We start from the raw sequence: 15051 nt of genomic DNA, 5'->3' as shown, positions 1-15051 counted from the left end.
CTTGTTCACCTGAACTTGGCCGGCGAGTGGGCGTCGCTGAGGATCTGCAGGTGGATGGCCTCCGGCGTCTCGGTGGAACACCAGACCTGAGCGAAGCCCACGTAGAACAGCTGCTTGTGCGTCATGTTCACGCCCGGCAGAGGCGGCTCGTCGGGATGCTGCTCGAGCCACTCCTCATACGCCTGCGCCCACGAAGGAGTAAACACATCGTGAGGACTACAGAACTCTTACAAAAAATGGTCTATAGACAGTCTACCACCTTCTTATAGACTCTATTGCGTTCCTATAGATGTTTCTTTTGGTCTATTGATAGTCTATAGACTGTATATAGACTGTGGGGTGCGCTTTACTAGTCCCCTGTGGTTCGCTTCTCTGCAATGCACCCCCAACACGTCCCCTGTGGTTTGCTTCCTCGCAGTGCACCCTCCTTAGCCGTGTTAGTTACTTTAACTAACAAGGGAGGGCGTCGGAGTCGCAGCGACACGAACGGCGCGGATGGCGTGTTTGCTGCGCGCGCGCAGGGGTCAGACGGCCCTCTTCGGCTCGAGAAATTGGACGCGCGCTGACGTCCACGCGCGAGACTCCGCTCTCCGCCGGCGGGCAGCCTCGTGGTGGGAACACTCTCTCCCCAGCTCGTCCCGTCCGGTCTCGGAGTTTCCCCCTGCCGTGGCGTTTTTGTTGTAGCAATAAATGCCTATGTGTCAGCCAGAGTGTCGTTCCTTTGTTCCCTCAGACTCAGAGCAAGGCCCGCCGTGGTCGGCGTGCGCTCGGTAGCGCTCACGACCACGGGGTGGGGTCCGGCGGTTTTGAACTGTGTCAGCCGCGGTTAATCGGAGGAGAACGTATTTATCTCCCCAATTAAAACTTCACAAGACAAAAGTAAACTAAAAGTGTATGGCCATAAATCTAAAGGTTACCTATAGCTTGTCTATAGGATTTGTACTGCCTTGTACTTTAGAGACAGAAGGCTGTGAACAGTCTACGGACTGTCTAAAGAAATTTTTGTAAGGGAAAGCCTCTGGAAAAGCAGGATGTTTTTATGCGGCGTGTGCATCGTTGCTTGAATGCGACTGTACGTAAGCTGAAGAAGTGATAATGGAAGAAACTTATGAACCCAAGCGGATTAGCAGAAAAGAAAACAGTGGAGGGAAAAAGAAAGAAAGCTGGACATGCCATCTACAGGCCACACATGGTAAAAGCGCAAGTAGTGTTTTGGGGAAGTACATGCACCCTCACGTTTTACAAGAAGCGAAATATCAACATGAGTGAAAAGAACAAAGGCTCTGTGCTTTGAATATGGGGGTCATGGTAGAGAGAGAGCGCGAATATTGGACTCTAAACAAGCAAAAAACGAACAAAGGACGAAATTTTATGACGCACGTACAGTTGCGGCCAAACTATGCGGAGCTTGCGCACCAGAGGCACAAGAGGTAAACAAGCAAAAAACGAACAAAGGACGAAATTTTATGACGCACGTGCAGTTGCGGCCAAACTATGCGGAGCTTGCGCACCAGAGGCACAAGAGGTATTTGTCAGCATATGTATTAAGTGTCGCCGTAATTTCGCTGGGTAAAGCGTGGAAAGAGCTCGATCGGCGGAGTGTGCTCTGTATTATTACTGTCGCGACTGTAAGCCTAATTGATTGATTGCAAAATATTTTATTCTCCGGAAAGAGCTTGGTAAGAGGCCGCGTTAAGTGGTCGAGAGTACGTAGCCCTCGACTACTTTGTCAGCCCACTCCACCGCCAAAACTTGCGTTCTGGGGTTAGAGCTAGCCAGCACGGTCTCCCTAAACTGCCTCCAATATTTCCATGTTGAAAGCAAGGCTCTAAATGGGAACAAGCTAAGTGCCCTAAGCCAGAGACACTTCTTTCATCTAGAAAGTTCCCACGCGTGGACGCCGCTCGCGGATGATTTACATTGGAAATCGGATGACTTTAGCCATACTTCTCTTGTGCTTTTCATCCGAATTATGAACACCGGACAAGACCGTGAAGCATGCATTTTGCTCGTGATTGTATTACTAAGTATGTTTAAAACTGTGAGAGCAAGGTTGAGATATTTTTATCATTTCTATATGAGACTAAGGCACACACTCAGAGCAAGTCGTGTATTTCTCACAGAGTATATCTTACATGAAAAGCCGCCTTAAGGCCTCCGTTGTCTGCGATGTTTTCGCCCAGTGTTTGCTTTCCGTTCAGCTGAAAAGAGAAAGCGAGAAAAATGTTTGCCTGTAATACAACGCTGATATTCCGCGTGCTGGAGCATACAGCTGCACCGAAAAAAAAAGCAGGTGAAGCGTGGCAGAAATAAAAAAACGTAAAAAAAAACGCGTTTTGGTGGCGGTAGGGGCGGAGTCACGGAAGCACGCGAACAAGTTGCGCAGCGTATTTAACTAACAAACTGGAGCGCTAACCAAAGGCGGGGATGCAGTGAGAGGACAGGACGAGCAGGTACTCTCTTAACACAAAGGAGCTAGAAGGGAGTACGCTGCCTGTTTACTCCCATAGAGGAGTATTAGTGCTTAGAGTGTAGCGCTCTATCTTCCTGCCGTCTCACTACGTCCGTGTTTTTGGCTTGTGCACACGCTTCTCCCACGGCTATTAAGTAACAAATTAGGCAACACGTACACTCCTGAGCCGCGCTAATGTGCAAATAACGCAGTTCGCATGACTTACATTTTCTTTGTTGGCAGTGTAGTTGGAGTACTGATCGATGAAGCACTGGGCCCTGGCCTGAAAGCTCTGAATCGTCGAGTTCTTCCACCATTGGTTCAAGTTGCCGGACTTGTCGTATTCTCTTCCTGCAATTATTTTGTTCAGTTATATTTCATAATACCATGTATGAGTGTGATTCAATAAACGCTTCGACAACGCTGTTTAATGTCTAAATTTGTGCTTTGGTTCAATACTTAGAGGGATCTCCCAAGGTGGAGCAGATTGTAATAAAGGAGCAATTACTCATTAGCATCCACTCGAGTGCAGTGATGTAGTTACAGAAGAAAGCTAAAAAGAAAGTCGCAACAAAACGAGAAGAGAAATAATAGAAGCCCACGAAATTCACAGCCATCAAGACAAATGCTTAAGCACCGCTTCAATAGCACTGTCCGAGAAGGAACTTCATTTTTTGAAAGATGGATTAGAAAAATTGCGCACAGTCCTTCATATGTCACCATTGCCACGCGTATGTTTCTTGTCATATTTCTGTGTGTTTTCAGTTGAGATTGTTTGCCATAGTATATAAGCAGTGGCAAAGCCTCAATAAAATAAGTTGTAAGTCAGCGCTCTCTCTGTGTCCTTTTCACGTTCACGCCTTTGGGCTGTTCCGATGATTCCACAGAAAATTCGCAGTTGGAGAAAAATTCGTCCCGCTCCGGGGTTTGAACCAGGGACCCGGATACCTTTCCTTCGTAGCCGTATGGCCGCACTTGTGTGGATGCTAGTATGTAATTACTGCCTTATTTGCTGCATTTGCATTTGCACTTCGCTTTACTTTTGCTGGCTTTATGAGTCACGAATGACCTTTTTATGCATTTACATTTGTTGCGTTATACACATTTCACCTTGGCGCGCCTCGTTGGATTAGCCAATGACGCGCACTTGCTTTCTGCACCGTTTTCCCTCTCCGAAGTTGTTGGGAAAATGCACAAATGCCACATGTACCAACAAGTCGTGCTTTGGTGCATCGAAGCAAAAGAAAATGGAAGAGTGCACTTTCTGCCAAAAGTAAAGTGGCTACAGTGTGCTTGAGCAAACTGACGTCCAGCTGTATGACGTGAGGTTTCCGGGCTACCCCCACTCTCCAAGAACTTCATGGACTGATAGGGGCAGTTCCCTTCTGTATGAAAAGCTACAGGACATTTTTTTTTTTCATGGAAACTTGATTGCGAGAACAGGCGATATACACAAACACTGTTTGGACCGACAGCTACAAATGCTAGTGGCCGGTCCAATACAAAAATGACCTGCAGTTCAGCTGCAGAGCGCGGAAGACTAAAGAGTTAATCACGATGTACACAATAGTGGAGGTTTACAAAAACATGCAGAAAAAAAACCAAGAGTAAGATAGGAGAATGCAAAAAGAATACAAAGAACACAAAATTAAAAAAAAACGCAGAAATAAAAAAAGAATACACAGAATACAAAGAAAAACATACCAAAACCAAACACCAAGAGCGGCACAAATCTAGCTGATGCCACTAAGGCTAAAATCAGGAGAGAAAGCCGCGCTTGGACAGGAATCTGACGCGCAGAAGAGGTACCCGTTGGCAGACAAATTAGACAGCAAGGGAAGGAAGACGTTGGGGGCCACAGAGAATCGGATGTAGCGATGAGACGGGGAAGTGCGCACGAAATGATTGGCTCCAGCCGGCATTAAACGGTGTTGACCGGACGTCGATATCGTTCACATCTCAGCTGACGTAACTATGCTGGTGATGATGATCAGCCCGGCATCAGAGTCCGATAGCAGTACCCGTCACGCGGTGAGTAATCCACTTATGTTTGACAAAGACTGTAAGCTCAGTGAGATAGGAATCGGTCACTTAGCTTTGATTCGAGAAAAAAAAAAAAAAGGCTTGATTGGAGAACGAGAAATTCAGCCTTTGAACTCTTATTTTAGTCTAAGCAAAAATCGATTCAATAGCTCTTTCTGAAAATATTGACGCTTGTTCGACAGCAAAAGAGGCAACACTAAACCGCCATTCACTTCAAAAAGGTGGCAACCCGTTCTTTTCGCTAAAGACGTCACAAGTTTGAATCCACTGCCAGGAAGGTTTTTTAATTCAAACGTTCTTGCCAATAAATGCATCTTTTGCTGCAGCACAAACGCAGATAGCAAGAAAAAAAAGCAAGAAAATTGATTTTTACTGAGAACAATAATTGGAAGGAGTTGCCCTCAGTGCCCCTTTAAGCGGCTGGCCAAGTATAGCACTTAGATGTCAGCTGACTGCCTAAAGAGCTAAGAAACTCAGCAGTGCTAGCTCTTACGCCTCTAACTATTCTACTTGGCAACTAACTCTCCCGCCTATAACTCAGTCAGATCATAGTCTGGTACATCTTTCCTTCATTCTGGGGGTTAGAGCTTATAATTCAGGGCCGCACCGGCAGTCTCCGTTTGGTAGGTGCACAAAGCATCAAGTAAGACACAGCAGTGCTCATTAATTCTGATTGTTGCTAGCATGGACGTTGTAGGTTATATTGGTTTTGTACCCACCTTGGTCGTCGAAAGCGTGCGTAAGCTCATGTCCCATCACGACCCCCATGGCACCAAAGTTGAGAGACCTGGGTGGATCGAAAAAAAAATATTAATAGGAAGTGAGCTTCGGGGAACATCTCAAAAACGGTAAACGTTACTCCCGTTTAAGACGTCGTACTATCGGCAGCGAAAAAAAGCTTGTTCGGCGTAGTCGTGCAAGCCAATAACCAGAAAAAGACTCAAAGTATGGGGGGACGTGAATGTCCCATCCACTGATTACATCACCAGGCGACTTAGTCCCGAGACAGCGCTGCAGCAATATTAAGGAGAAAGCCTTTAATGGCTCATACTGTCGTCCGTCCGTTAACAAAGCGTGTCACACGCGTTTAACTCGGCAACTAAGAAGAAAACCAATAATTGCTTCAGATAGAGGAGTAATAAATGAACATAGAAGCCAGGTTTGATGACTGTAGAGTAATTAGTTAATTAGTTATAAGCAAAAATGCTGAAATTGCGTCGAAATAGCGCGGACGTCGATATAGCCACGGGAAAGATGTGACGTCAAATCCACCGGAAGTCGTCACTACATAGTGAGAATTGTCGCAGAATGGTCAAAAAAACGTCGAATTTGTGTCAAATTAGATAAAAAATGTGTAATTAAGCGTAATTAACACTTAAGATCCCTGAAAGATGCATAATTTGGGTATCGATCCAGCCACGGGAATGGTGTGACGTCACATCATCCACCGAAAGTCGTCACGGCAAAGTGTCCTCGGCTTTCGCCTCTCAACACTTCAGTCGCCAAAGTGTCCTCGCATTTTTTTTTTCTACGAGAACACGCATCCAGTACTCTTTTGCTGCCGATAATAAATTAGTCAAGTAGTTCTTGTAAACAAAAGTTAACCGAGATCATACGAACACTTACTTAGGATAGTTGGGATCGTAAAACGGCGCCTGCAGGATACCAGCGGGAAAAACTGAAAAAAAAAAATAAAATCCGTTGATATGATTTTTAGCCATACGTGCTAATGCTACGCTACATCAGGGTAAACAAGTGAATGCGACTTTGCTTTAGAGCATAACAATGCTAATTCGGCTGTGATTGCAGTCTTTGAAGGTGCCAAGGTGACCAGCAGTGTTCAAGGTATCCAGCAGTGTACTGGCATTTTCATCCACACTATCTGTGAGGAATGGAGTAAGTATGCCGAAATTTATCTTCAAGGGTCTACTCCAGTAGGTCGTATTCATTCATTAAGAAAGAAAAAAAACATATAGCAGTTGTGGTAGTAGTTACGTGCTGCAGTTCTATTAACAGCATAGTTTCCTTTCACAGCGTGGAGCATTACAAGCGACAAGCAGGATGTCGATAGAAACTACATAGCACTTCTTCATAAGGATAGACCGTGTATAGACAGCCAGCGGGTCTAGCAGTTTAGCAAACCAAGAACATCAAGAATCGATCTATCGATCTCATTTTCCCGGTCTTAGGTACTTTGCCTGCCCTAAAGACGAAGAAGCCTAGACGCTATCGGGACCATACTCCGTCTGTTCTTTTTGTGGAGTGAGACGGGGTGCACTCTAAACCGAAGGGACTAAAAAGGGGGTAAGCGCTCCTCTATAGCACTCCCTTTTGCGCCAAATGACAGCTTAATTACTCCATTTTTACTCCAATGTAGGCGCATTCGTGTTTAGAGTGTACGAATCATGTTCGCGTGCACATGCGTGTAGTACTGACCGATCTGGTTCTTGGTCGGCGTGTAGTAGGCGTTCACGATGGTGGGTGTCATCTCCCACTCGGTCTTGTTGCTGGGTCGGTACAGACGCTGCATATTCTTCTTCAGTAGGAACTGGCTCACACGGATGTTGTTCTCAAAGTACTCGTTCTCCACGAACTCTAACTGCAGTGGCCAGAGACAGAACGAAGAAGCAATCACGCGCTAAGGCGATGATGATAATTTGATCTGCGCTCAGACAAAGAGTGACATTAATGGCGAACGTGTTTGATCTGCACGAGGCGGGACGAAAACTCGATTTGCCAAAGCATTTCATCCCGGAGAAGCTGAGCTCCAGACCAGGGCGAAAGCATGTACCCATTAGAAAACCGATGAACAAGCAGTGGCACTGGAGATCGAACATCGCACCTCGTACATGCAGCGCGGACGCTCAAAACACTCGGCTACCGCTGCGGAAGTACACGTCAAGGTACAGTGGCTCCAAAGTCATGGCGATGTTTTGTAAGCAGTTTTCACAACAGCAAGAATAATTTCAAGGTGAAAGAGGAGAACTGTTTAGGATACAAGCATGCAGCGCAGTAAAACAGGTAGAACAGTGGAAACAAAAAGCGAAAGAGATAAGAAATTAACAAGTACGTTAAAATACACTCGAGCTGATTTAATATTGTACCGAAACAGCTTTAAGTCGGTCTGAAGTTCGTATAGACAGTACTTTATGCTCGAAATTTATGGGATGGGATACACATGTATAAGAACAGCACATGTCAGCAGCCACTGCATAGTAGTTATGTCATAGTTTGCGCATGCACTGCGTAAGGGGTGAGTTACACAACAAATAAGGAATTAGTTTTTACTCTATAATACTCCATGCGCGTCAACAGCACTAGCATTAAAACATTAAAAAGTGCTCCACACGACGAATTATTATTCTTGCAGAAGTCTTCCGTATTAATCATTATATATAGCAATTTTCTCAGCGATCATCGCTTATTTATTGGGCGTCGGCTACTATGACCCCGACATAGAAACCATATTTAATTCATGTGTTTAAATCCCCGATAAGTGGCACATAATAAACTAGAGTTTATTTTCTACTTCGAAAGCGTTGCGAGCTGTAGCTTTCCCTCGCGTTCATCCGGCACGTTCTCTATTTATTACGAAGCCATCAATTTGGCTGCTATCAACGACGATTAATTTTTCGGCAGCGAAGATTGATAAGGAAAAAAAAAGGATGACCAGCTGTCTTATTTCTATCACCGATCAGACAGGTCCGCGGTGCAGCGCAAACGAAAGTCGGAAAACGAAAGACACCTCGAAGAGAGAGAGAGAGAGAGACGGAAACCTGTAAACAGCCAATGGAAGCTACAAAATAACAACTTATAAAAGACCAAATGCCGAAGAAGGTGAAGCGAAAAGGGTTAGGGCTCCTTTGCATACCGGAAGTAAAAGGAAGAAGCCTTCGCCGGTGACGGTATAACGACCTCCGCAACGACCGCCAGCGCTGCCGAAAGAGATACGCGCGGGGTGTGGTGAGCGCTGAATATCGTTTCCTCCTCGGCGGACCGTCGCGTTTCCCTCGCGCCTCATCGTAGTTGGTTGCAGTATCTCCTGACACATCTCGGACACCTTTCATCTCGTCCGCTGCCGCCACCTCGTTTTCCCTGCGCCTCTCCTCTCTCTCATAGCTCGCACCTTGGCAGCGCCTTTCGCATTTGTTATTTTCAATAAAGCGTCCCAGCATCGGATGATGGAACTGTACGGGAAGCGCAGTCAGCCACGCCCAACTCTGCGTCACGCAACACGGAGCTTGTGAAAGCGCGGAGTCGGTATAGACGCGCAGTGTACGAGATGCAGGGAGTCGGTCACTTTTCTGATTTATTGGTGGAATGCTGACGGTAGTACTGGGCGGCTTGGTGGGTGCGGTACGAAAGTTTTGGGCGTGTGTGTTCTGATGGTTAATCGCACAGCTTCTTCGGAAGTCTGAAGTCTGGTGGCGTTACCAAAACTAATGGGGAAGGAGGGGGGCAGGCGGTACCTGTGTGAATTCGGGTGGTTAATAATAAACCAGTGACGAGACCTGTAAGCAGACATTACAGTTTAATACCCACTAAAAATTAATAAAAGATACTCGTGCCATTAATTGACCCCGTGGGAGCCCCGTTTTGTTGAGAAAGCAACGCTACGCGAGTCGCCGAGCCATTTCGCGGAGCTGACGAAAGGCCATACTACGCATGCGCGAGGAGCAGTGATGACGTCACTGCTCCTCGCGCATCTCAGAGGTGCCGCGCAACAGCCGCGCAACAGCTGGCGCTTCACCGCCATCGCTGCGCGGGTGACTCAGAGGTGCCGCCGCCGCGCTCGCCAGGTGCGCATGCGCAGTAGCGGCGCACAGCTAGTGTGCCGGGGCCGCTGCCGCTGCCGCGCTCTCTCCATCGCCTCTCTGTCTCTCCTCGTTGCTTTGGCAATCCTCCAGGTTTGACCAGAGCTAAACCACTGCCAATTTTAATTTTTCATAACCTCGCCACTAAGCTATCGGGTGTTGCATCTCTTCCGATGAATTAGGAATAGACGTTGCTTTCAGTAGACCGAAGATGGCTCTCATTATTCGCATTTTGGATTGATCAGTGCTGCTAGGGTTTAACAGCAATTCATTTAAATTTGTCTTCGTCGGTTCGCTTAGTCTGTTCCATTTCATTGTGAAACACGACCTGTAAATTGGTTTTAAAAGTTAAGATGCTATAACTGGTCATGCTGTCATTGCCAGCAGGAATACTCAATACTTTGGTATTAAGTCTAGTAAGCGCCATTAGCATAAAATTTATATTTACTACACTTGACTTACATTTTCTATGACTGAACATAATTTATCACAGATGTTTCGAATCGAGAGGCTTATTATTGCAGCCTTGCAGGCTCAGTCATAACGAATAAAAGGCGCGTTACACTAACGGACGATTCTGTATCTGTTCTCGCAAACTTCGATAGTTATATAACAAAGGGTATTGAGAGAGGTCCCTTACTCCGTGCAGTCAGGATCTTTACAAAAAGCATTCTCAGGTCACCGGCACGAACGTTGATGGGTGTACAATTCTGAGGGCATGTCAGATAATAAACCCGAGGCTGTTCTTCCTACCCGTTCCTTTTGTACGCCGAAATTACTTACGCCTTTGTATTTTTCGTCGAGCTTTTTCGGATCCGTGATGAAATCTGGAAATCCAATCATATCGGTAATGGCATCCGCCTGCAAAGGTAAAAACAAAGGGAAGAAGATACACGATGGTACGATTTCTTGAAAGAAATGTGCAGATATACGTTCTTGGAAGGGATTATCAACGCTGGTCGACGACAAGCCAGCGAGCCAACAAAAGCTGACGGCAAATGCACTTTATAATGCGTTACGCAACACCACACTAGCACTCTGTTTATAGGCTTCAGTGGATGGCAATGTCTTATTCATGGGTTGCTTAAGCTTGAAGCTTCACGGTGTGGGATTATGCAAGGCTTGGCTTAAGCGAAAGCTACCGGCGACAAAAAGTGCCACAAGCGTACACTAAAAACGTGGCGCAAACGTCCACCATATGCTATTTCCTTGTTTTAGAAACGTGAACGGTGCTATCAGCAACAAATAAAACGAGCAATTGAAACACGAACAGCAAAATGAGGTTCTGGCCGGGGGCAACTCAATACTAGTGCAGCTAAATTTCACTTCGAAGGGCCGAATACTACTCTTTAGAAATGTTAATCAAACCCGCTTGTATTTCCTCTCCAGGAACTAATATGTTTTTTTTTGTGTGTGTTAGCATTTCAGTGCCCTTCTTCGCGTCTCATTTGTCGCCAATGGCACGCTGTGATAAAGTGCGACCGTCATTTACTATTGTCGTTCAGGCCGCCCAAAGTGCGACTCCTTTTCCTTACTTTGTAAATAAAGGAAGCATAGTGACGAATTTGAGTCACGAAGAAGCATTTTAATGGGCAGGAACGATTGGCTACACGGAGAACAGAGTGACTACGATATCGATCCTCCTGATTATGACAGCTCACAGCACGCAACTAATAAATTTAATGTGCGTCACATAAAGCGTCAACAGCTTTCCTGGGCATTCCACGACTAGCGCCATCTATTGTATACTTCGGACACTCACTTTCTCTTTGGCTAGTTCCCTCGTTTCCTTGTCCATCCACTTAAGCATGGGCAGGTTGTTCTTGAACGCATCTTTTACCTCTTTTATCATGTTCTGAGCCTGCAGGAAGGAAGAGACAAGAGGGTGATACGAGAACATGTATTCAGATAAGTTGCGATTCAAATAAAACACAAAAATCAAAACAGGCAACATTGCTCAAACGCTGACATTGGCAGCGCTCTTTCTTGCCAAGCAAAGCTTTCTACTGAAACAATTCAAAAATACGCTCCCCAAGAGCGTTCAAGAATCTTCTACAGGCACACTTTTTAAACACTCTCTCTACGACAAGCACGTCAAGTCGTAAAAGTCAGAAATTTCGCTTTCACGTATTGTGGTAACAATGACGACGGACCTGTAACTTTGTAGAATTAATCAACCTGTTCCCGGCACAAGAGTCATCCACTGCACCAGCGGAATGTCGGCTACCTGGCATTTTCTGCAAGGATATTCAGAAAATACAATTTTCTCAGACCAGGGAACGCTTTGCAGCGCGCATTCGGCAAGCGTGTCCTGTTCCCTTGTGGCATACAGGGAGCTCAGGACGCAAAATGCTATTACTTGCAGCAACGCTCGGTCTCATGTCGTCACAGTGATGTACATACAGTGGGCAAGAAACATACACTGTGTTCGTGTTGACTGCCTGTAGAATACGCAGAATGTAGAGGCCAGACTTAAATGTTATCGGCGTAAGCATGCTGGACTGCTGCGGAAGCGCCAACTATTCGTGTTTTCTACGACAGCTGAGAGCAACAGATGAGCCTGGAGAGGTGCAGTTAATTCTAAGACAGGTGCTCAGAGGACCTACTAATGAACAGTACGCAGGAATATACGTACACTATAAACTAACATAATGAAGGAAAGACATACCACGTGACGACTAACTCGCAAGAGAGGGTGCCGTTCCGTAGACGTTGTGAACAACTTACATACAGGTTGACTCCAGGGTCATGCTGAATATGCATGCTCTGTCTCAACGTACTATATCGCCCGGCAAATGCTCCCGGCTAGCGGGAGTTAGCTAGCTAACGTAACTTCAACTTAAAACAATTCGACCGAGAAAGAGAACTAACAAAAGGCCTGCAAACAATATTACTGCTATCCACTGACTACTGGCTTATGCAGGGTCGATGCTAGAGAAAGTAAACTTCTGGAGCACAAACGACAGGTGCATAACGGGAGACAAGGTGCTTCAAGGTGCGCGAGAATTTAACTGGCTTTACTCCGTGTAGCAGATGGGGTGTGAGAGAGACTGCAAGCACGAGTTAACAGCGAAAATCTCTGTACGTATACTCATTGTAAAGACTGCCATGTTAGCTAATGTACGGCATCTGTTAAGAACCTCTATAACACAGACCTATAACTACAGGCAGTCAAATGATAAAAACCATTCGCGTACGTATTGTCTTCAGTATGGGGGCTGTTAGTGTCAGCAACAGACTCACAAACTTTATTTTTTTTATAGGACGTATTGATTATTCACCTACCAATGGAAGGCGGAGAGGATTACTAGAATAACTAGTTTTCTTGTTTTTTTTTTTTATGAACGGGGCAGGCGTTTCGAGAGAATGTCACGCGTTCATGCGTTCGCGTTAACAACAACCGCGGCACGACCTGCTACATCAATAAAGCCCTCGAAGAACCTCGTCTTACAGCCTTCAATCTTTCTTCCGCAACAGACCTACTCATGACCTCCCAGTGACTCAACGTGTGTAGGTTGGCACCCTTCAGCAGTAAGTAATGTAGGCTTACATTATCTCTTATCGAAGCGCGTCATACATTCGCCAGCTAATCTTGCGTTCGTTTAGACACACGTTTCCCTGACAGCCTAGAGCAACAACCTGACCTTCGCGACGGCAAGCCAGATATCGTCGTCCTCGTTCGTCGCACCCGCCCTGCCAGACACTCGCAAACGAGGAAGCGAGCGAGAGTGCATCTTGCAGTCGACAGAGCGGCAAAGACATGCACAGGCAGACACGCAGGCAGACACGCAGGCGGAAGTTGACGAGGGAGGAGAATGGCACGTGCAGCCACGTGTCGCGCATTAGCGAATGCAGCCATCGGCGCGCATTTGCTGCAAGATGCGGTGCAGACGTCGACAGGGGGCGGTGCGGGTGGTCCTTTATTGAGTCGACAGCTCACAGGCACAGTATAGGGAGAGGTTGGGTTGGAAATAAGGAAGGCTATTTACCGTTGTGGTCACCCCAGCAGGCTTTCAGAAGCAACAAATTTGGTTCACAAGTGCGTAAGAAAGCTGCTCTTTCTCGCACTATCTACATCACTATTGAAACCTAACATTTCAGACAAATTTCTCATTGGAGGCAGGCAAAGGCAATATGTAACTTAGCAGCCATTTATACCGCTATCTAGGCACATTACCAACGCTTTTCATCTTGGCTTAAAGTTATCTTTGAAAAGGTGAATCTATGCATAAACAGCTCCGCTACGGAGACCAACTGCGGTTAGTTACGAAGTAGTCATAAACACTGCGATTTGGTGCGAAGGGGAAATAGGACAAGCTGTGAAGGAAATTAGAAGTATACGACTCATTTCGCTCTTAACTCGAGATAAGAAAATGCTTTACAGCCCGTAAAAGTAGAACCTAACGTAAACATAGATTGTTATGCATTTGTGGTACAACTTCTGCATGGTTAACGCCCGTCCCACGAAAAGTGTTACAAGATACGGCCTTCTTAGCTCTGAGTATGTTTCTGCAATGGACTGTCGTGCTATGTACGCACAACCTATAATTGCCCAACTCAGCAGCTTAAATCTTTCGAGATATTTATAAGCTCACTTCTTAATATATCCAACTCGGTTTTTAACGGTTACGTTCATAAATAACCTACAACAGCGCCAAAAATAAACGCTTAGTAGCACTTGAGCACAAGCATTCTCACGCCCCATTAAAATAATGTTTATGACGAGCGTCAGTATACTCTTACAAACACGCACGTACGGCAGAAGTTGTCGCAAACGAAAGGGGTGAGTATATAGTGTCATTTACATTAAAAGGGCAAAATGCAAAGCCATCCCAGGGTCGTTAGTTGGAAAAGCGGCTCAATGCAAAGGCTGCAGGCTAGCAATTGATAAAAAGCAGCAGAAGCGATCAAGCGTCGAACAGGACTTGAAATATGAACAATGTATTGCCACAAAAAGGCGACGAGACCACGATGCGAGAGAAGCGTGTCCAACACCGCCAACTTACGAGGGGTTTGCTGTCGCCGTCGAACACTTCCCTGACAAACATGGCGCCCAAGGCGAAGCCGATGACGTTGTTGGTGTCGGTGACGCAGTAGCGCCACGTGGTGTCCGATCCGTCCGAGCCCATCAGAGCCTTCCGTAGAACCTTAGACGCCTCGCGGAAGGGCTCGGATAGGTAAGACACCATCGAGTGCACCAGGCTCCAGCCCAAGTAGTTGCAGATCGTGCTGCATGTACCGCGGGCGCGTCCAGTCGCAAGTGAGACAGAATGTGGGGCATCATCATCGTCATCATCACCAGCCTGAATGCGCCCACTGCAGGGCAAAGGCCTCTCCCATGTCTCTCCAATTAACCCTGTCCTTCGACAGCTGCGGCCACCGTATCCCCGCAAAATTCTTAATCTCATCTGCCCACCTAACTTTCTGTCGCACCCTGCTACGTTTGCCTTCTCTTGGAATCCACTTCGTTACCCTTAAGGACCACCGGTTATCTTGCTTTCGTACATGCCCTGCCCAAGCCCATTTCTTCCTCTTGATTTCCAGTAGGATGTCATTAACCCGCGTTTGTTCCTTAACCCACTCTGCCCGCTTCCGGTCTCTGAACGTTACACGTATTATTTTTTTTTTCCCATAGCTTGTCGCGTGGACATTGAATGCATGCGTGGAATGTGGGGCGCACCAGAAGCCAAGTGCCTCTTTTTTCACTCTGCTCTCGCTGGTGTGCTGATTACTGTAAATTGA

At 46.3% G+C, this 15051-nt stretch overlaps 1 protein-coding gene across 7 annotated transcripts in view; it reads right to left on the bottom strand.

The window, feature by feature from the left end:
- Positions 1-15051, bottom strand: part of Nep3 (M13 family metallopeptidase neprilysin 3) — a 117491-nt gene that overhangs the window by 10648 nt on the left and 91792 nt on the right. For 6 of the 7 annotated variants that reach the window (XM_089574576.1, XM_089574579.1, XM_089574572.1 and 3 more), the window contains 10 exons: positions 14316-14538; positions 11463-11546; positions 11072-11170; positions 10093-10170; positions 6932-7094; positions 6122-6173; positions 5215-5282; positions 2679-2803; positions 2136-2201; positions 10-182 (listed from right to left, as the gene is read on the bottom strand). In XM_089574576.1, coding sequence (XP_089430702.1) covers positions 10-182; positions 2136-2201; positions 2679-2803; positions 5215-5282; positions 6122-6173; positions 6932-7094; positions 10093-10170; positions 11072-11170; positions 11463-11546; positions 14316-14538 — 1131 coding nt within the window. The remainder of the gene's footprint in view (positions 1-9; positions 183-2135; positions 2202-2678; positions 2804-5214; positions 5283-6121; positions 6174-6931; positions 7095-10092; positions 10171-11071; positions 11171-11462; positions 11547-14315; positions 14539-15051) is intronic. The other variant, XM_089574574.1, reaches the window with a different exon arrangement.

Source organism: Amblyomma mixtum, chromosome 2, assembly GCF_055824585.1.
Source record: "Amblyomma mixtum isolate Tamu chromosome 2, ASM5582458v1, whole genome shotgun sequence".
NCBI classification, from domain to species: Eukaryota; Metazoa; Arthropoda; class Arachnida; order Ixodida; family Ixodidae; genus Amblyomma; species Amblyomma mixtum.
The sequence above is the reverse complement of the archived record's forward strand: the minus strand, read 5'-3'. Positions and strand labels throughout refer to the sequence as shown.